The sequence below is a fragment of the Mobula hypostoma genome, chromosome 9, assembly GCF_963921235.1.
Source record: "Mobula hypostoma chromosome 9, sMobHyp1.1, whole genome shotgun sequence".
NCBI classification, from domain to species: Eukaryota; Metazoa; Chordata; class Chondrichthyes; order Myliobatiformes; family Myliobatidae; genus Mobula; species Mobula hypostoma.
This window is the reverse complement of record NC_086105.1, coordinates 136,949,304-136,970,962: the sequence shown is the minus strand read 5'-3', so window position 1 is coordinate 136,970,962 and position 21,659 is coordinate 136,949,304. Positions and strand designations below refer to the sequence as shown.

The window sequence follows — 21,659 nt, the reverse complement described above, 5'->3', positions numbered from 1 at the left end:
ATTGTTGTTTCTTTAACACTAAACTAAATTTCCTAGACAGCAGTTCATTGTATCATTTTATTGCCTTTGTTCTGTAAATGGACATTTAAAGAAGGCATGGAGCCCACAGCATATTGTGTTGCAAACGTGAATATGTTTCTTGTCGTGAGGGAGGAGTGACTTCAGTTTATTACTGAAAGGAGGTTTGGGGTGTTAACCTGTTCAGCTTGGTTTACAATTGCTTTATTTGTCACATGTACATAGAAGCATGCAATAAAATGTGTTATTTCTGTCAAATCAGATCAGTGAGGATTCTGCAGGGCAGGTCACAAGTTTTGCACGCTTCTGGCGTCAACATAGCATGTCCACAACTCAGTAACCCTAACCATACGTCTTTGGAATGTGGGAGGAAACCCTCGCACCCAGAGAAATCTCTCTCAGTTGCAGGCAGTACGTTCAATCTCCTTACAGACAGTGGTGGGAATCGAACCCCAATCTTGTAGCTGGTGTTGTAAAGCATTGTGCTAACTGTTACATACCATAATCTTATCAGTTATTTAATTAATCACAGACAAGACTTCTGCTCAGGAAATAGCACCTCTTATTACAAATGCTGAGAGCATCTCTACAAGTTTTCAATAATTTGTTTTATCATGGTATTAAAATGTTTGTTGAAACACGTTCAGTATTGATTTTATGTTCAGTATTGTAATGAATACCTTTCACTATTGTTGAGAGAATGGACTTTACTGACCTGGAATTTCTCTCTCGTTCCCAGGGTCTGGAAAGCATTGGCTGCATTCAAAAACGTTACTTGACCAAAACCAAACCCGTGTCCTTGTTCTCTGCTCCAACAACTGTTCATGAGATGCAGGGGCACAAGTTGTCTGAGAGCTGCACTATTTTTTATGAGCCTACCATAGACTGTGTCATAAAACTCAGCAAAGTCTTTCCACATGAATCAAACTGGAACAAATGGATACAGTAATATCACAGTTTACTTTTGTCTTCACATGAAGAAGGCTTCCACAGGAGCTGTGACTGCTCCGGGACCCACTGCTCACATCACCATAACTATTTATACACCAGTTTGAAGATCAGTTTAAGGGAAATAACCAAGGGTTACTGGAAAATGAAGAAATAAATCTTTTTACTAAAACTCACACTTTGTATTAGATTGCAATGCACCTTCATTTTAATTCTATTGCATTGATTACTGAACATTAATTTTAGTTTCTCAAATCCTTTTTTAAAGACATGATGTTGCTAGGACTTGACCTCAACTGGGAATAGTTGAATAGGTTTGGACTTTATTTCCTGAGCCGTATGAGAATGAGGGAAGATTTGATAGAGGTATTCAAAATTTTGAGGGGTATAGACAGGGTAAATACAAGCAGGCTTTTTCCGTACTACGGTTGCGTAAGACTAGAGTTCAAGGGTTAAAGGTGAAAGGTGAAATTTTTAAGAGGAACCTAAGAGGATGTTGCAAGTGTAGTTTGTGCTGTCAGCAGAAGTGATGGATGTAGGTTTGATTTCAACATTTAGGAGATGTGGAGAAATAATGGTTGGGAGGGGTAGAATGGCAGTGGTCCCGGTAAGGGTCAATGGGACTGGACAGAATCACAATTTGGCATGGACTAGATAGACCTAAGGGCCTGTTCTGCACTGTGGTGCTCTACGACTCTTAAGTGGCTTGGAGGAATAGTGATTTCAGGAAGAAATGAGTTTTATTGCTTACACATCGCCTTTGGCATGTGTGACAGCACTGTGAAGAAAAGGATTACACACAGTCAAAATTAGAAGAATGCAGAGTGAAAGCACAAGGGGATATTTCCTCTGTGTAATCGAGACATGAGAGGATTTTACGTACCAGAGGTGAGGATTTACAGTACTGTGCAACGGTCTTAGGCAGCTAACTATATATATGTGCCTAAGACTTTTGCACAGTACTGTATTTGTCTACATGGAGCAGAGAGCGAGTTTATAAATCTGACAGGAGTAACAAATGTTGGGAATGGCGAGGGTGGAGGGGTGTGGCGCAGGTGACAGAGGACTACTGGGGGGGGGGGTTGCAATGGCACGGGATGAAGACACACCCAGCCCTGTGACACCATGCAATTGGTTTATTGCTTCCTTCTCCCTTCCCCTTTTCCCAACCATGATTTCCCCTCTCCTTGCCCCTTTCCCACTCTCCGTCCACAATAGAGACCCATATCAGAATCAGATTTATCATCACTCATATGTCGTGATTTTTTTTTTTGCAGCAGTACAGAGCAATGCACAAAATACATAACGTCTTAGGCACTCCAACTACATATACTGTATGTGCCTAAGAATTTGGCACAGTACAGTAAAACAAACATTTCTGCACTCTGGCCAGTGGGTAGGGTGAATGAGACTTCCAGAGCTGGAGACTGGCAATTTTAGAGATGTCTGATTGATGTGCCTCAATAAGTATAGGCAAGGAGACTTCTGTGTTAAAGTCCAGTGACCCTTTCCTGGATCGTTAGGTATAAGCTGTGGTGAAATTTGTTCATGGATTTTATATGGGTAGACTTGGTATTGAAGCAAAGACAATCTGTAAAGCCCATGAACTTCCTAACATTTCCATTGACTCTCTTGCATGCCACTAACAAAAATACTTTAATCATTAGCTACTACCATGCAAGCTTTGCCTGTGGACTCACTCTGTAGTAGGTGCACTTCCTGTGATTGCTTTTGAAATGGAACCAGATTAAATATTAGAATCAGAGTCAGGTTTATTATCACTGGCATATACAGTGAGATTGGTCGCTTAGCAGCAGCGGTACAGTACAAACCTCAGTCTGAGTTCTGTTCATTAGATTATGAGAACACGCAGTCCTCTTTTATTGTCATTTAAAAATGCATACATGCATTAAGAAATGATACAATGTTTCTCCGGAGTGATATCACAGAGAACAGGACAAACCAAAGACTGACACTGACAGAACCACATAATTATAATATATTATTACAGCAGTGCATAGCAATACCATAATTTGTTGAAGAACAAACCATGGGCACGGTAAAAAAAATACCACTGGACCTGGACTTCTGAGGTCCAAAGTGGAATCACCCCAGTGCAACAGCTTTTCCACTTTTAAATACTCTCCTGCACAAATCTCCTGTCATCATCTGCCATACCGTGCAATACCTAAAAATACTATAAATTGTAATCAAAATATCTAAAAATGTAAATAAGTGGTTCAACAAAGGGCAAAATAGTGAGGTGGTGTCATGGACCATTGGGTAATCTGACAGCCGAGGAGGAAAGCTGTTTCTAAAACATTTTGTGTGCAACTTCGGGCTCCTGTGCCTCTTTGGTGATAAGTCATGAGAGGAGGATTTGTCCTTGACGGTAAGGGTGCCTTCTTGAGGCAGCACCTTTTTGAAGATCCCCTGAAAGGTGAATCTGTCCTCAAAGGAAAGATCACAAGGAAATGGAGTAGAAACAATGATTGCCGTGCACTGACTCCTTCGGAGAGAACTGGCAGAATGACCAGCTCCTACACCGATCTGATCTACAAATCTTCTGTTTTTATCCCGCAAATTCCTAATCTCACTTTGGATTGCGACCGTGATGAACTGGAGGAATAAAAACCCGTTGAAAGATCTGCACAGCTTCTGATCACCGCGGAATATTCAATCTGTGTTACCGCGTCTAAAGAAAATACAGGGAATTCCGTTTAATTGGAGCAGCTGTTTAACTCTCAAGTAACAAAAACTAAATCGAAGAAAAAAGCTTGGATTCCTTTCGCAAACACGAGGAAATCTGCAGATGCTGGAAATTCAAGCAACTCACAAAAATGCTGGTGAACGCATTTTCAGTTCTTTCACTTAGTCCTGACGAAGGGTCTTGGCCCGAAACGTCGACTGTAATTCTTCCTATAGATGCTGCCTGGCCTGCTGCGTTCACCTGCATTCCTTTCGTTTATTTGGGGCTCTATGCCGCTTAATTGGGACAAGATACTGTTTCCGAACAGGTTATAACTAGCATCAATCGCGTACACTTGCGTGGCCGTTAATGACTACACCGTACTTAGAGCGATCATTTTCTAAACAGCGGCAGTTCCATGAATTTGTGTTAAAAAAGCAGTGATTTTTGTCACTGGTAGTTGGTAGTACGACAATTCGGTACCGATTTGCTGAACGTAGCTTCAAGCATTCGGGCTTGGAGATGCCAGAAACGGCCGGGGGTGAAAATGAACCGGGTTCACTAATTCAACAAGTTAGGAACTATGTAGGTATCGTCATTTATCTTGAATGTTACACTGAAAATGAAGATTTGGAGGATGCAATCATTGAAAGCATTGTCTGAAGTCAGTCCACTATCCGCACTAGGTGTCTACACTGATTTTGTTCATTTACAGTCAATCAAAAGTTGTTGTTGTTGTTGTTGTTCGTCCTTCGTAGTCAAAGATGACCATGGCTTCAAATGGGAGATTGGTGGCTGTGGGTCCGGAGGTGACCGATGAGGCCAATCCGGGCCCTGGAGGCTCGCCCACGTGTGGGACACAAGTGGGTGGATGCTGCTCGGACCTTGCGCACAGCACGCTTTCGTTGCGCCTCGATGATGCGCCTGACTTCAGCTGCCCGGGCTCCTGTGGTGATCTTGCTGCGCCAAGCTGGAGGGTCGAGGGCAAGCGTCTCCCACGTGTTGATGTCGACACCCAGGCCCTTGAGGGACGCTTTGAGGCAGTCTTTGTAACGTTTCTTCTGCCCCCCGACTGAGCGCTTGCCCTGACACAGTTCTCCGTACAGCAGCTGCTTAGGCAATCGGCTGTCTGGCATTCTGACACAATCAAAAGTACACAACAGAGGAATTCCTCGGTCAATAACTTATGAGCTAGTACAGTTTTATTGTACTGTAAAAGTATTGGTAGTGTGCTAATTTGTTCTGTATTTCATTTAAATACATAAATTTGTTACCCAGTTAAACAGTAGTTGGTCCGTTTTATGTATTTTAACTATTTCCGTGACGCTTCGGCTAATTGGGACTGCCGCTTAATTGCGCCGAAATATATTGGTCCTGCTGTGTCCCTATTAACTGGAATCCACCATATACCTGTGATGGATTGGTCCATGCCTACTACTTTTTGTAGGATTTTCTGTTCAAGGGTATTGTTGGCGATGCAGCCAGTCAATATACTCTCCACTGCACATCTCTGGAAGTTAGTCAGAAGTTTTAGATGTCATGCCCAATCTCCGCAAACTCCTGAAGAAGTAGAGGTGCGGCTGTGCTTTCTTCGTAATTGTACTTGCGACAGGTCTTCAGAAAAATAACACTGAGGAATTTGAAGTTGCTAACTCTCTCCATTTCTGACCCTCCGGTGAGGACTGGCTCATGGACGCCCGGTTTCCTCCTCCTGACGTCAATGATCAGCTCCATGGCCTTGCTGACGTGGAGCAAAAGGTGGTTGTTATGGTACCAGAGAGCGGGTTATAGGGGTTGTCCAGCCACTTGAAAACCTTGCCGCCTCTAACTCCATCTACGCTTGCCGTGGCCTCGGGAAAGCAGTCGACGTCTTCAAGAACCTCTCCCACCCTGATCATTCCTTCTTCTAGCCCCTCCCGTCAGGCAGAAGATACAAAAGATTTAAGTCACCGGACTCCAGAACCGGCTTCTATCCTGCTGTTGTCGCACACTTGAAGAAAAGACCTCTTAAAATTTAAAAGGTGAACTCTCGATCTCTCGAAGACACTGTATTTGTCCCCCTGCACTTCACTTTCTTTGTAGCTGCAATTCAGACAAAATGCTGGAGGAACTCAGCAGGCCAGGCAGCATCCGAAAAGTGGACTCCTTACTCTTTTCTGTAGATGCTGCCTGACCTGCTGGGCTCTTCCGCAAGAGCGTCTATGGGATGATCTGTCTGGGTGGCGCACAGTTTTTTAATATATAACTGTACACGTGACAATGATAAACCAATGCTAGTTTACCATAATAAGATAAATGGGAAGCCCCGACGTAACTGTGGAGAGGGACGGAGTACCTCATAAACTCCCCATCTGCAAGTTGACCCTTCAACTGGCCGTACGCGACCTTGCAACATCCCGAAAGCTGCTGACGGTTCAAGACAGTTTGGTGCACCTGTAAAAAACATGAGTTGTTCTGAGACCAGGTTTGAGCTTGAAACTTTCACTAACTTGTGTGCAATTCGATGGCTCATATCAGAATCAGGTTTAAGATCACCGGCGTATGTCGTGAAATTTGTTAACTTTATGGCAGCAGTACAATCAAATAGGTGATTAATAAATATAGAGGAAAAAAAACTGAGTTACATATGCCTACTAAATAGTTAAGTTAAAATTAGTGCGAAAATCAGAAATAGAAAAAGTGGTGAAGTAGTGTTTATGGGTTGGATGTCCGTTTAGGAATCGGATGGCAGAGGGGAAGAAGCTGTTCCTGAATCGCTGAGAATGTGCCTTCAGGCTCCTGTACCACCACCTGCTCGGTGGTTACAGTGTACAGAGGACATGTCCTGGGTGGTGGAGATCCTGAATGACGGACGCCGCCTTCCTAAGGCACCGCGCCTTCAAGGTGTCTTCTGTACTGAGGAAGCTGGTACCCATGATGGAGCTGACTAATTTTACAAGTTTCTGCAAATTACTTCGATCTTGTGCAGTAGCCCCACACCGCACACCCCCATACCAGCCAGCACATTCCATTTGTACATAAATTAATTGAGCGTTCACCGGATAACTTCATGAAGCATTGCATGTAAGTTAACTAACATCGATGTACGTTCACCATACCGTCTCGAACATGCGTTTAAGGTGAGAGGGGGTAATTTCAAAGGAGATGTGACGGGCAAGTTTTTTTACACGGGGAGTGGAGGATGCCTGGATTGCGCTGTCTGGGGTGGTGATAGAGGCAGGAACATTAGGAGATTTTTAAGAGATGTTCAGGTAGGCATGTGAATGTGAGGGAATGGAAGGATATGAGCATTGTGTAGGAAGAAGGGATTAGTTTAGTTGGCCATTTGATTACTAATTTAATTTGTCCGGTACAACATTGTGGGCCGACGGGCGTGTCTCTGTGCCGTACTGTCCTATGTTCTACCTCCCTTAGTTTTTTAGTTAAGTTTTGAGGTCATTATCACGGGACATGGGAACATGTCCCGCGGCCATGGTCAATACAGAGCATAGCTTAATCTTCAGTAGGCACTGGACAGGAACCGCTGCGGCTCGTTTGACCAAGGCTAGACTGGCCGGGGAGCGAATGGCCATCCGCCTTGACACACGTGGGAGACTTAAGCGGTGCTGAGCCCCGATGTATTTTTGGAGTGAGTGCTTACGGAATCCGCCCAGAACCACATCTGGAGTTGCCATTCAGCGCTGGACCTGCAGAAGCCGAAGAGGTGGGCAGAGCGAACCGTGAGTGTTAAAACTTAGTGTTTTCTACTGATAATCCATCATCGATTTGCAGTACGTTTCCTCACTAAAGAGCTTTCAGTAATTAAAAATAATGTCTCTTAATACTGGAAGCGGCATTTAAGTTTCAGATACGTTGTGCTTCTCTTTATTTCGCACTATTCAAACTATTGGGGAATAAAGTGGTCAAACAAATGACTTAAGAGCTTTATTTATAAACGGACTTAGCGAGAAGATATGTCCAACATTTGCAGTGTATAATTTCAGATTTTCAACATTTTTTGGATCCAGCAAATGTATTCAATCCGGATCAGACAAAGTAAACTGAAATTAAATACTGTCTTTGCAGAGAGGAAAAAAAATGTTCCTTTATCAGGAATAAACTCATTGTTCAGTTTATTGGGTGCATCCTGTATCTAATAAAGTGGCCACTGAGTGTGTGTTAATGGTCTTCTGCTGCTGTTGCCCTAAAGGTTCCACATTTTGTGCACGTAGAGATACTCTTACACGCACCATGGTTGTTATACATGGTTATTTGAGTTACTTCAGCCTTCCTGTCAGCTTGAACTGGTCTGCCCATTCTCCTCTGACCTCCCTCATTAAACAAGGTATTTTCTCCCACAGAACTGCTGCTCAATGGATGCTTTTTGTTTTTTTCTGCACCATTCTCCATAAACTCTAGAGACTGTTGTGTGTGAAAATCCTAGGAGATCAGCCGTTTCTGAGATACTCAAACCACCCCATCTGGCACCAACAATCATTTCATGGTCATAGTCCCTTAGATTACATTTCTTCCCCATTCTGATGTTTGGCCTGAACAGCAGCTGAACCTCTTGACCATGTCTGCATGCTTTTATGCATTGAGTTCTGCCACGTGATTGGCTGATTAGATATTTGCCTTGTGGCCACTGTGTGTGTGTGATTGCAATTGAGGGAGAGCAACTGAGTAACCTCGCAGTAAATAAAGTTTTATTTTTAAAACAAAAATGTGACTAATTGTCAGAAGGGTCACAAATCCAAGGGTGCAGGATGGGAGTAAGAGGAATCAGACTGACCTGAGGGAAGAAAATGTTTTCTCACAGTGAATGGGTCAGACCCTGGAATGTATTGCCATTTAGAAGCATTTAGAAGAAGGCTGGGTAAGTATGGGACAGGAAAGAATTTGCAGGGGTATAGGAAGAGTGGGAGGTGCTGGATACTCCCTCGTAGAGCTAATATAGCCTCCTCCATGCTGTAATAGTTGAGTGATTCTGAGAGAGTTCACAGGAGGAAAGCTAATGGTAAGGGCAGCGATTCCAAGGTGAAGCTCCCTCACTGACTGAACACTGCGGGAGTGCTGAACCATTTTAAGAGATTGTGTTGACAGTCTTTAATGAAAAGCATCAAAACTCTAATGGGATGAATTGAGCAAAAATCGTTCCATTGAATGAGAAGTGATCATCTCGCAGGGAAGCCGTGTTTCCACCGTACATCACGCCCTGCCAGGGCTAGTGGCGGGGGCAGATACATTAGGGACATTGAAGAGATTCTTAGACAGGTGCATGGATCAAAGAAAAATAGAGGGCACTGTGGGAGCTTATGTTGACCTTGGAGTGGGTTAGAGGGTTGGCAGAACATTATGGACCAAAGGGTCTGTATTATGTTGAACAATGTTCCATCAGGCCATGCTAGACCTGTGCCAAATGCCAGAGGGTCCTAGTCACAGTTCATCCAGAGGACTGATTTCTGGACTGATCCCAGCGACTCACAGCAGACGGACATCAGGTGCTGCTGGAAGGCCATCAACTGGATGAAAAACGCCCCTTCACCTTCCTGAAGCTTGTTGATCTCCTAGCATGTGGACTTGCAGAGCAGGGGTTCCCAACCTTTCTAATGCCACATACCCTTATGATTAACCAAAGGGTCAGTGGGCACCAGGTTGGCAACCCCTTTCACGGAGGAAAGCTGCCAATTGGCACATACCAGGCGTCAGGGGTACTGTTTGAGGGACACCTGGAATTTTGATGCAGCCAGCACAAGGGCTCATTGGGGAAGGACCACAGTCTAGTTTCGTCTATCACTGGATAGTGATGGGCTGAGATGGGTAGGGAAGTCCCCTAAGTATACTCATTGCATATCACCCCACAGTACTTACTATTGGTTTTAAAAATGTATGTCAACACGGGGGCTGTGGTTGGGTGGTTTGCGACTTGGGCTGGCTCCCCCACCGGACTTAGTCTGGTGAGGAGGGTGTGAGGACACCCAGCAGGACTGGAAAAAAAACAAGACCTGACAAAGGGTGGATGAGCTCCTTGTGAGCCAACGGCCATCTTCCGTGGAAGAGATTAAAGCCTCACCACGTATCTGCGAATCGTATGCTATGCACTTAGTTAGAAGAGACCGGAGAAGACAGGCGGGAGGAGAAGATGGTGGCGTGACGCAGCGTGCGCAGCTCTCTGGTGAAATGATATCGTATTAGTTAAATAGGGTACCGTGCACAATTCTGATTTGATGGAGACAGCCGTGAGAGCACGAAGGAACATCTGGAGTAACTTCTGAAATGCCCCGTTCGCTGCCGCTGCTACTGTGCGATTGAGAATATCCGGAGGGGAGGCCCCAAAATCCTCGGCTTTGCCTGCTGCTGGCAGCTGGGGCTGGGGTCGAAGCACTCAACAGAGATGGTGCTCAGTGCTCGGTGTCGGAGGGCTGGGCGGAGCTCGAAGTTTTCGGACGACTCAGAGTCGGACTGTGGTCGGGTATGGCAGGGAGAGTTTTCTTCCTTCTCCCGTCTGCGTGAGATGTGGGACTTTCAAGAGACTTTGAACTTTTTACCGTGCTAAATGGCCTGTTCTTCATCAAGTTATGGTATTGCTTGCACTGTTGTAACCATAAGTTAGAATTATGCGGTTTTTGTCAGTTTTTCAGTCTTGGTCTGTCCTGTGTTTCTGTGATATCACACCGGAGGAATATTGTATCATTTCTTAATGCATGCATTACTAAATGACAATAAAAGAGGACTGCGTGTCCTCATAATCTAATGATGAACTTGGACGCTGCACCGTGTGCCTGGACCTGCCCAAGGCCTCCGCCTAAGGAAGGGCCGAGCTCGAAGAAGCGGCCGCGGCTGGAGGCCGACATGGGCTCGGGCTCGAGTTCGGTGGGGGCGGCGGCGGGCAGTGCCAAGGCGGCCACCGAGAACAAACTGGAGGAGAGGCTGTACTCGGTGCTGTCGCAAGATCGAAGAAGATGGAGGTACATAGCCACCAACCCTGGATTCGAGACGGCACCCACTGACTGACTGACTGACAACACTGCTTAATATATTGCCTACAAATGAAAGCCTTTGTACAGCTTATTTTTCTGTATACTTTTTATTTCGAATTTTGCTTGTCAGGTGCCTACTACAGGATAGGGAAAGGTTACTTTTATATTCGAAAAGCTGTTTACTAGCCGTGTGCCGCTGGGATTCGTGCTGGGATCCTTACTGTTAGTTCTACACATTTAACAAACTTGTTATGGAGGTAGGAGGCATGGTTGGTAAGATGCAGGTAACATAAACATTGGTAGTGGTGCTGATACCAAGCATTCGAATTCTTAATAGGTCAAATCAAGTATATTGTCATAGTACGGTGAAAACCTTGCCTGTAGCTGTATCACAGGTGCTTGATAGGGAGATTGGGAGAACACACAGGAGTCTTCATTGAGGTGGTCAGCAGTGGAAAGGGAGAGCGGCTTTAAGTTCCTGGTTGTCGACATCTCAGAAGACCGATCCCGGGCCCAACATACTGATGCAATCATGATGCCACGCCAGAGACTACACTTCATCAGGAGTTTGACTAGATTTGGTACGTCACAAAGACTCTAGTGAATTTCTACAGATGCACTGTGGTGAGCATTCTGACTGGTTGCATCACTATCTGGTATGGAGACACAAATGCACAGGATTGGAAAAAGCTGCAGAGGGTTGTACTGTGTTGCTCAGCCAGCCCTCTCCACCATCAAGATCATCTTCAAAAGGTGGCTCCTTATCCATCTGGAAGGACCCGCACCATCCAGTATATGCCTCTTCTCGTTACTTCTCAAAGATAACTGTGCAATACGATATTAGTGCAAAAAGGGCACAGAAACTAGTCCACAGTAGTGCAAGAGGTAGCCCATTATCTTCCATTGCTGAGGTGCGATTAGGGTCACGTGGTACCTGATAGTTGTAGGAAAGTAGCTGTTCTTGAACCTGGTGGTGTGGCTCTTCCAGTGTGGAAGGGAATTGACCAAGTGATCGGGAATGAGGTTAATATGGACGATCTTCTGATGGTTGGCATAGAGACTGGGGCCTGAAAGATGTGTTTCTATGTCCAGTAACTCCATGGCTCCAGCCCAGAAGCACAAGTCAACCACCTGCACAGTTCCACAAGATCTCAGGGCCAGGAGTTGGTCTGATGACTTGGTCCTCACTGTTATCCTGTTATTCTGAGCAAGTCTCAGCACTATTTCTGCATGCTTTCCCCTCTGAGTGTGTTTCCCCACCACCCCCAGCTCCCCCTGAGTGCTCTTGAGTGAGACACACTTCCAAACCTGGGTAAGTCATCCCCACCTCCTGAATGAGTCTCTCCTTTCCTCTGAGTGAGGCTTCCCTGCCCACAACTGGGTCTCCCCCCACCCACCCAGTGACTCTCACCGGCTCAGCCCGCCACTCAGCTGTGTATCTCTGTCTCACTTTCTCATTGTTCCCTGCCCAACGCGTGCTAAAATGCCCTGCCTGTTGTGGCTGGTGTGTTTCTGGCGAAGATTAGACATGAGGTCGCAGATCACAAAGTTGGGTATTAAGATATCAACCAAGAAAAAAAAGAGCACAGTGTGCTCGAATTTCTATCTCTTTCTCTTTTGAAATGGTGATGGCTTAAGTCTTCCACTCAACAGGAGTGTTGTGGAAATGAATATCATACAGAAAGCAGCATAAGCCACAGTGTGGGAAGACTTAGAGAGACGGGAAGGGGCAGTGATAGTGGCTGGTTAGCAATAGGCTCTTGTCTGATAACTGTGATCACCTGCTCCCTCAACTGTTGCCAAGGCTCGGCGTCTGAACAACCCTGCTACATTTTCAGATGGACGGAACTTGTGCCAGGTATTACTGAGTTGGGAAAGAATTTGCCAGCATGATCTGGAAATGTGGCGACAATGGATTTTTATCAAACTGACAAGCAAGTTTTTCCATGAGTAACTGACACAAGATGCTGGAGGAAGTCGGCAGGTCAGGCACCATCTATTACATACTTACTGCCCGTTACGCCGCTGGCATTTAGGGCAGCAGTGAAGGTCCTCCATCTCTGGTGGTGTTCAGGGCTTCCTTCATCATGTCAGTAGCTTCCTCTCAGTTTTCACTACTGTCAGTCATGCATGTCCCGGATGGAGACTCAGGAATACCGTCACACTCGGATAAAAACATAGAAAATAGGTGCAGGAGTAGGCCATTCGGCCCTTCGAGCCTGCACCGCCATTCAGTGTGATCATGGCTGATCATGCAACTCAGAAACCTGTACCTGCCTTCCCTCCATACCCCCCGATCCCTTTAGCCACAAGGGCCATATCTAACTCCCTCTTAAATATAGCCAATGAACTGGCCTCAACTGTTTCCTGTGGCAGAGAATTCCACAGATTCACCACTCTCTGTGTGAAGAAGTTTTTCCTCACCTCGGTCCTAAAAGGCTTCCCCTTTATCCTCAGACTGTGACCCCTCGTTTTGGACTTCCCCAACATCGGGAACAATCTTCCTGCATCTAGCCTGTCCAATCCCTTTAGAATTTTATATGTTTCAGTCAGATCCCCCCTCAATCTTCTAAATTCTAGAGAGTATAAGCCTAGTCGATACAGTCTTTCATCATATGAAAGTCCTGCCATCCCAGGAATCAATCTGGTGAACCTTCTTTGTACTCCCTCTATGGCAAGAATGTCTTCCCTCAGATTAGGGGACCAAAACTGCACACAATACTCCTGGTGTGGTCTCACCAAGGCCTTGTAGAGGGAAGATGTAGAGGGAATCTTCATGCAACACGCACAAAAAATGCTGCAGGAACTCAGCAGGCTAGGCAGCATCTGTGGAAAAAAGTACAGTCGACCCTTTTGCCTTCATTGCTGTTTCCATGGCAATTTTGTTTGACCAGTCAGGGCTGTTAGCCCTGATCTGAAACCCCCAAAGCTGGTGGACCAGTGGACCGCTCTAAATCTGGCCTCCACCCTTTGACCTGTTTGGCATGGGTGACCCCACCAAGAACCAAAGCACGAAGTCCTGACTCCAGCCAAAATGGCTCTTGGAGTTATTGAGGTACGCAAGCCTCCAAACTGCAACAAGGTTGTGGTCATTTTGTAGTCAGGCAGCATTTATGGAAAGGAATAAACAGTCGACAGTTTGGACCGAGACCCCTCATCGCAATCGTGAAAGGAAGGAAGAAGAAGCAAGAATAAAAAGGTGGAAGGAGTACAAGCATGAAGTTGACAGGTGAGGCCAGGTGAAGGAAGGGGGATGAAGTGAGAAGCTGGGAGGGGATAGGTGGAAGAGATAAAGAAATGGAGAAGAAGGAACCTCATAGTGGACCATGGGAGAAGGGGAAAGAGGGACACCTTTTCTACCTTTACTTCTTCTCCTCCCTTCACCTTTTTATTCTGCCTTCCTCTCCCTTCTTTTCACGAACCTGAAAAAGGGTCCCGGCCCAAAGCGTCAACTCTTTATTCCTTTCCACAGATGCTGCCTGACCTACTGAGTTCCTCCAGCATTCTATGTGTATTGCTCAGGTCCTTACAGCAAAAGCAGAACCTCTGGTGTTTAAGGTGAGACCAGGTCCGGATGGATATGTTAAGAACCACTGATGTGAGCTCCACAGGCTGCTCTCCTCTTGTCCCCAATTCACAGGTCTGGCTGAACTCCCATTCCTGAGCTAGGAGGTGGCATTCCATTAACTTTTGGATGAAATGTCATACCGTCTGTCCTTTCAGATGGAATAAATATATTTTGAGGTGAATGTCCTTGAGAACATAGAGGAACTGTCCTCTGTGACCAATATTTAATCCACACCAATAATAAATGGCTGGTGTGGTCATTATTACAGCACCATTTGTTGATTTTCATGTTTTGCATGTGCTACCAGACCCCAAGGACATCTTTTATCCCACTGTCATCAGTCTCTTGTATAGATAGCTCATACACTAAAAGACAAACTCTTCATCCCTGATCTCCCAATCTACTTCATCACTGGTGTTGAACTTCATCAACCTGCACTGTACTTCCTCTGCAGCTGCAACACTCTATCCTGCACTTTGCTTTCTTCTTTATTACCTCATTGTACCTACGTATGGCATGATCTCTCCGGCTGGTTGTGGGCAATGGTAACACAAAAGATGAAGTGCCGGGTGGACATGACAAGGTAAGCACGCCATTTCCATCTCTGTTAAAGAGGGACCGGGTAACGAATTCAAATTTGAAATGAGTCAATTGAAACGCTGGCGCAGATAGTCTGAAAAGACAGGGTGTTTGGGATTCGAGGCGAGAGCCGATTTCGCTTGTTCTCCGCGATGGTTACGCCTCTCTCCATGGCGCTGAGGATGCTGCGCTTCATGCCTGCTAATATGATGAACTGAGAAGTGAGGCTTTGGGCCCGCCCTGGGCTACTTCAGTGTTCGGATCGGAGGACTCAATTTTGGTTTGGAATGCTGTTGTTCGCATGTTTTGTATTTTTTTCCTTTTCTCTTGTGCATCACGTGTTGGTCTTTTATGTTTAATTTTGATTTATTTTTCTTTAATTGAGTTCTTTCGGGTTTCTGATTTTGTGGCTACCTGTGAGCAAGCAAATCTCAAGGTTGTATAATTCATACATTCTTTGATGACAAACATACTTGAATCTTGAAATTACTTGCTAAAGGGAGCCTGTTGTTTTTCAGCTTCCTGACTAGGGACAAGAGGCTCTTACTCCATTTTTCCAGATGATATTCTCTTGAGCCAAACATTGCCTACTGCCGATGGAAATGTAGTGTTTGGGGCAGCGTGGTATTGTAGTGGTTAGCACATTGCTTTGTAGCAATCACCAGTCTGGTTCAAATCCCGCCACTGTCGGTGGGGAATTTGTACATTCCCCTGAACACATGCATTTCCTCCGGGAGCTCTGGTTTCCTCCCACATTCCAAAGGTGCGTAGTTAGGGTTAGTAAGTTGTGGGCACGCTATGCTGGTGCTGGAAGTGTGGTGACACTTACGGGCTGCCCCGCACAATCCTCACTGGTTTGATTTGACGCAAACGACAAATTTCACTGTACGTTTTGATGTACGTGTGATAAATAAAGCAAATCATTATCCTTTCTTTTTAAAAAAACTGGAGCGTTGGTGGCCCTAGGATGAGGCATATCAATCAGTTCATCAGGAAGGCCCAAGAGGGTGAAGGTCAGAAACCTACTCTCACAGACGTATGACATGAAATTTGATGTTTCGTGGCAGGAGTACAAGGTTCAAAGGTCAAATTTAATGTCAGAGAAATGTATACAATATACATCCTGAAATGCTTTTTCTTCGCAAACATTCACGAAAACAGAGAAGTGCCCCAAAGAATGAACGACAGTTAAACGTGAGAACCCCAAAGTCCCCCCCCAGTACCCCCCTCCCGCATGTAAGCGGCAGTGAGCAACAAAACCCCCTCCCCCCACCAGCAAAAAAAGCATGTATCGGTACCATCACCGAGCCCCAGCGTGTGCTAAGTAATAGCAAAGACACAGACCAAAGTTACCCCAAAGACTTCGCATTTCATCTGACCTTTGACACACCAAAGGTTCTCTCCCTGTCAAGGGAGAGGGAGGCTTCCCCCGTTTTCACAGCGAGCAGGAGACATAACAACAACCTGCTGCTTTGCGATGTTAAAAGTCTGTTTCATCGCTTTTTTTGAGCTCTGTGTCCGAAGATCGCAAAGACCTCGGGTCTTCGGGCCCACAGTGAAAGATTTCCCGGCCTTCCTGACGACATTCGAGTCTCCTGCCGTGACAGCAACCCTCAATCCGCCCGTCTCCAGAGCCCCGAGATCTTAGGTTTCCAAACATGATCGAGACTGTCAGGCCAAACCCTTGGCATGTCAAATAATGGCCAGTTGTGGAACTCCAAAAACGGGTCCCATTCCTGCAAAGAACTGAAGCCTACGTGTAACTCCAGGTCAGGGCCTTCAGAAGAACGCTGAAAGGGAAAAATAAAGATACTAAAGGTAAAAATAGAGCTTGTTTCCAAAGATGCAAGCAAAGGAATCACCGTTAGGCACCATCATCCCTCCTAAAAATTACCATAATATACAATAACAGTCTTATTATTCTTGTTGAGGTAGTGTTCATTCGTTCAAGAATCATTCAGAAATCTGATCATCTGATGATGCAGGGGAAGAATCTGTTTGTAAAACGTTGATGTTGAGTGTGGGTCTTCAGACTGCTGTATCCCTTCGCTGATGGTAGCAATGAGAAGAGGGCACATCTCAAATTGTGAGGGTCCTTGACGATGGATGCTGCCTTTTTGAGGCACTGTCTTCTGAAGATGTCCTTGATGGTGTGAGAAACTCTAGTCCATGGTTTCCAAGCGCTCACTGTGCAGGATTGACAACTCTTCCATTAAAGAGAGACAAAGCCTACTGAGTGGGGTGGTCTCTGTTTGTGCAGCTGCCCTTTTTACAGTATTGGTAGACCCTATTAAGTCAATGTTTTGTGATAGCATCCCATTCAGTTCTATGTGTAATTCGCTCAGAACTCCAGCTATGTGGTCGACTTTGATGTAACATTGAGACTTCATAAAGCACAGCACTGCTGAGGCCTCCCTTGGAGTATTGTGAGCAGTTGTGTACCCCTTATCTTAGAAAGGACATTCTGAAACTGGAGAGGGTTCAAAGGAGGTTCACAGAAATTATTCCAGGATTGAATAGCTTGACATATGAAGAGCTTTTGATGGCTCTGGGCCTGTATTCACTAGAATTTGGAATAATGAGGGGTGACCTCATTGAAACCTATTGAATGGTGAAAGGCTTTAATAGAGTGGATGTGGAGAAGATGTTTCCTGTGGTGGGAGAGTTAACACCAGAGGACACAGCCTTAGAATAGAGGGGCGTCCTTTTAGAATGGAGACGAGGAGGAATTTCTTTTACCGGAGAGTGGTGAATCTTTGGAATTCTTTGCCACAGGCAGCTGTGGAGGCCAAGTCTTTATGTATATTTAAGGCAGAGGTTGATAGAATCTTGATTGGTCAGGGCATGAAGGGATACGAGGAAAAGGCAGGAGATTGGGGCTGAGAGGAAAATTGGATCAGCCGGGATGAAATGGCGGAGCAGAATCGATGGGCTAAATGGTCTAATTCTGGGTAATAATGATCTTATGACCCGGATCTGGGCCGTACCCTCTAAATATCCAGACCTGCCTCTTGTTTTTTTTCTGCACTACCTTACTTTCCCTTTTCTATTTTCTATTTATGATTTATAATTTAAATTTTTATGATTTTTACTATTGATTTGTACTCCAGGGAGCGCAAAGCGCAGAATCAAATATCACTGTGATGATTGTACGCTCTAGTATCAATTGTTTGGTAACAATAAAGTAAAGTAATAATGTGGGCTTGCAGAGAAGACTTCTCCTTTATAAGGACTATTGAGGTGTCAGAGCAGGTGGGAGTTGTGATGCAGTGAGTGCATCGTCCATGCTCATAATGAAGCGACCTGCCCTGTGAGCAGAAGGTGCTGAGAAATCATTGTGCTCATGTCCCTCACAGCATGGAAGAAGGCCGTCCAAAGATGACAGTTCTGGTTGTCAGAAATCAATTGTCTCCACTCCAAGATCACTGCAGGAATTACTCAAGGTATCTCCTAGCTCCTGCCGTCGCAGCTGCTTCCTCAATGACCATCCTTTGGTTGTTAGATGTGGTTGAATGTTGTGCAACAATTGGTGACTGTCTCAACCCAGAACTTTTATTGGTCATCCAGAGCTCATCACAGAGGCCTGAAGGTTGTCTGTGAGTCTGGGCCAGGGACTGGAGATTGGAGGCCTGATGTCTGTGAGTTTTGGTGTGAGGAGATTTGGTATGTCACCAAAGACTCTCGCAAATTTCTACAGATGTACCATGGAGAGCATTCTGACTGGCCGCATCTCCGTCAGGTATGGAGGAGCCACCACACAGGATTGGCAAAAGCTGCAGAGCATTGTAAACTCAGCCAGCTCTATCATGGCAGCCTTCAATGGTCTCCCCACCATCAAAGACATCTTCAAAAGGTGATACCTCAAAAAAAGTGGCATTTGTCATTGTGGACCCTCACCATCGAGGGCATGCCCTCTGATTACTACCATCAGAGAGGAGGTACAGGAGCCCGAGGACACACACTGAACAATTTAGGAACAAAATCTTCCCCACACCATCAGATTTCTAAACGGACAATGAACTACCTCACTCCTTTTGCTCTTTTTTCCACTACGTATTGAATTATTTTTATATATGCAGTGGATTCTGGTTAATTGGGTCTTTGGTTAACCAGGGCAGGTGTTTATCTGGGACAAGTCTTAAAGGACAAAAACTAATCGAGAAAATTGCCAGGATTCCCTTCCTTTATTTGGGACACTTTGGGACAGGAGACTATTGCCAAACAGTTTCTAACTAGCATCAGTCGCATGTATAATGTGGCTGTTAGACACTACAACGTACTAAGAGCGGCCAGTTTTTAAACACCATCAGTTGCATGTGCTTATGTTCAAAAAGCAACGATTTTTGTCGCTGATAGTTGGTGAGAAATAAACAGTAAGACAATTCAGAATAGTTTTGCTCACTGTGGTTTCAAGCATTCAAGCTTGGAGATGGCAGAAATGGCTGGGAGTGAAAACGAAATTATGTCACTACTTCAACAAGTGGGAACTACGAAGAATTTGAAGATATCAACAATCATCTTGAATGATACAATGAGAATAAAGATTTGGAGGGTGCAGTCATCAAAAGCATTGCATGAAGGCAGTCCGTTATCTGCACTAGGTGTCTGTGCAGATTTTGTTCATTTACAGTCAATCAAAAGAACACGGCACTGTACACTGGATGAATTGCTCCATCGATAACTATTAAGAACTAAAACACAGTTTTATAGTACTGTAGTAGCATTGGTGATGTTCTAATTTGTTCTGTATTTCATCTAAACACATAATTTGTTACTCAGTTAAATGGTGGTTTGTTTTTTTAGATAGCTTTTTAACTATTTCCATGAAACTTCAGCTACGTGGGGCAGCTGCTTAACTGGGCCAAAATGTACTGGTCCCGATGTGTCCCAATTGACTGGGATCTACTGCATTTCTTATTGAAATGTATAGTGTACTTTATCTATTGCATTGTACTGCTGCTGCAAAACAACAAAGGTCACGACATATGCCAGTGATAATAAGCTTGATTCTGAGTCTGAGAGTCTAAGGTACCTGAAAGCACATACTACCAGACTCAAGGACAGCTTCTATCCCACTGTTATCAGACTCTTGACCAGACCTCTTAAATTGATAAGATGGACTTTAGTTATCATTGTTATGATATTGCACTTTATTGTTCACCTGCACTGCACTTTCTCTGTAACTGTTACACTTTATTCTGCATTCTGTTATTGTTTTACCTTGTACTATCTCAATGCACTGTGTAATAATTTGTTCTGTATGAATAGTTGCAAGACAAGCTCTTCACTGTATCTTGGTACACATGGCAATATTAAACCAACACCAATATATTGATGAACTAAGTCTTGGAACTCTCTACCCAACTGCACTGTAGGGGGACCTTTCCCAGAACTCTTATCTATGCCCCTTATTGTCTTATGCACCTCTATCAAGATTTAATCCAGATAAGTTGCTCTGGAGAAGTATCTTTAGCAGTTAATATCTTAACTTGGCTTGCTCACTCTCCTGCAAATGTTCATCCTTTTCTCTGCGGTGCCGAGGCTGTGAACTGAGCCGGCTGTTCTGCGTTCCTGCCCTGCTGATGTAAAAACTGGGGACCGAGGCTTGGCTTGGGCCTACTCTGGCTGTTCCAGGAGTGGGTCTGGGACTCAGTCTGGTTCAGGATGCTGTTGGCTGGCTTCTATTGTTTGCACGATGTGACTTTTGTCTCCCTCTTTCTCTGTGCAGTGGCTTTTGGTCTATTTTTAATTGGATTATTCGAGTTTCTTGCTTTGTGGCCACCTATAAGCAGACAAATGTCAAGGTGTATGATTTATGCGTTCTTTGATAATAAATGTCCTTTGCTTTGAACCGATTGCTTTTCACAGGGTTACTGGGGAAGAAAACATCATGTCGCACCAAGTCATAGAGCCACCTAGCTCTGGCCAGAAAGCAGGTGCCTCCTCTGCTGGGGATGTCTACACAGATACACTTGGTTTTGCTGCCATGGATTCCAATGTTCCAGGACTCTCGAAAGTTATCCTTCAGAAGTTAAATATGCAAGACTACAAAGATTACAGGTAACTGCCATCTCTTGCATAGACCTTAAAATTTGCGGATTTTTTTTAAGGGAGGGGGTCTTATTGATAGGTTCACCCTCCCTTATCCTGCTTGATATTTGTTTTTGCTTATTTAGGGGATGTGGACATTGCCAACGAGGTTCAGCATTTATGTTCCATCCCTAATTGCCCTTTGACCCATTATGTTGTGTCAGAGGGCAGTTAGGGGTCAGCCGCATTGCTCTCGCCCTAAGCCATATGTACAACAGAACTAGTTAAAGTGGCAGGCTTGATATCCTGAAGAATATTAGTGGGCCAGTTGTGTCCATGTAGTGATTTGGTGCTTGGGTTGGTGTGGGGATGTTACCCTGCTAAAAGTCTCCAGAACTAGATTAGATTATGAGAACACTCAGTCCTCTTTTATTGTCATTTAGAAATGCATACATGCATTAAGAAATGATACAATGTTTCTCCAGAGTGATATCACAGAAAACAGGACAAACCAAAGACTAACACTGGTACAACCACATAATTATAACATATAGTTACAGCAGTGCAAAGCAATACCATAATTTGATGAAGAACAAACCATGGACATGGTAAAAAAAAGTCTCAAAGTCCCCGAGTCGATCGACTCCCGAGTCCCCGATAGCAGGCTGCAAAAGGGAGAAACTCCCTGCCATAAACCTCCAGGCACCGTCAACTTACCGATGCATTGGAAGCACCCGACCACAGCCGACACTGAGTTTGTCCGTCCGAAAACTTCGAGCCTCAGACCAGCCCCTCCGATACAGCCTCCCGAGCGGCATCCTCTGCCGAGCGCCTTCAACCTCGCTTCGACTGTTGAAACAAGCAAAGC

The 21,659-nt window shown here is 44.9% G+C and overlaps 2 protein-coding genes across 7 annotated transcripts in view; both read left to right on the top strand.

The window, feature by feature from the left end:
• The window catches only part of LOC134352096 (general transcription factor 3C polypeptide 1-like), an 80,463-nt gene extending 79,330 nt beyond the window's left edge, over nt 1–1,133 (top strand). For both annotated transcript variants that reach the window (XM_063059279.1, XM_063059278.1), the window contains exon 37: nt 758–1,133. In XM_063059279.1, the coding sequence (XP_062915349.1) occupies nt 758–967 (210 nt within the window). In that variant the 3' untranslated portion in view covers nt 968–1,133. The remainder of the gene's footprint in view (nt 1–757) is intronic.
• Nucleotides 1,134–6,079: 4,946 nt separating this feature from the next.
• LOC134352093 (putative protein MSS51 homolog, mitochondrial) overlaps nt 6,080–21,659 on the top strand; it is an 88,724-nt gene continuing 73,144 nt past the window's right edge. For 3 of the 5 annotated variants that reach the window (XM_063059267.1, XM_063059269.1, XM_063059268.1), the window contains exon 1: nt 20,577–20,821. In XM_063059267.1, the coding sequence (XP_062915337.1) occupies nt 20,577–20,821 (245 nt within the window). Of the gene's footprint in view, nt 6,120–7,306; nt 7,375–20,576; nt 20,822–21,659 lie in introns of those variants that run through there. The other 2 variants (XM_063059270.1, XM_063059271.1) reach the window with 2 other exon arrangements.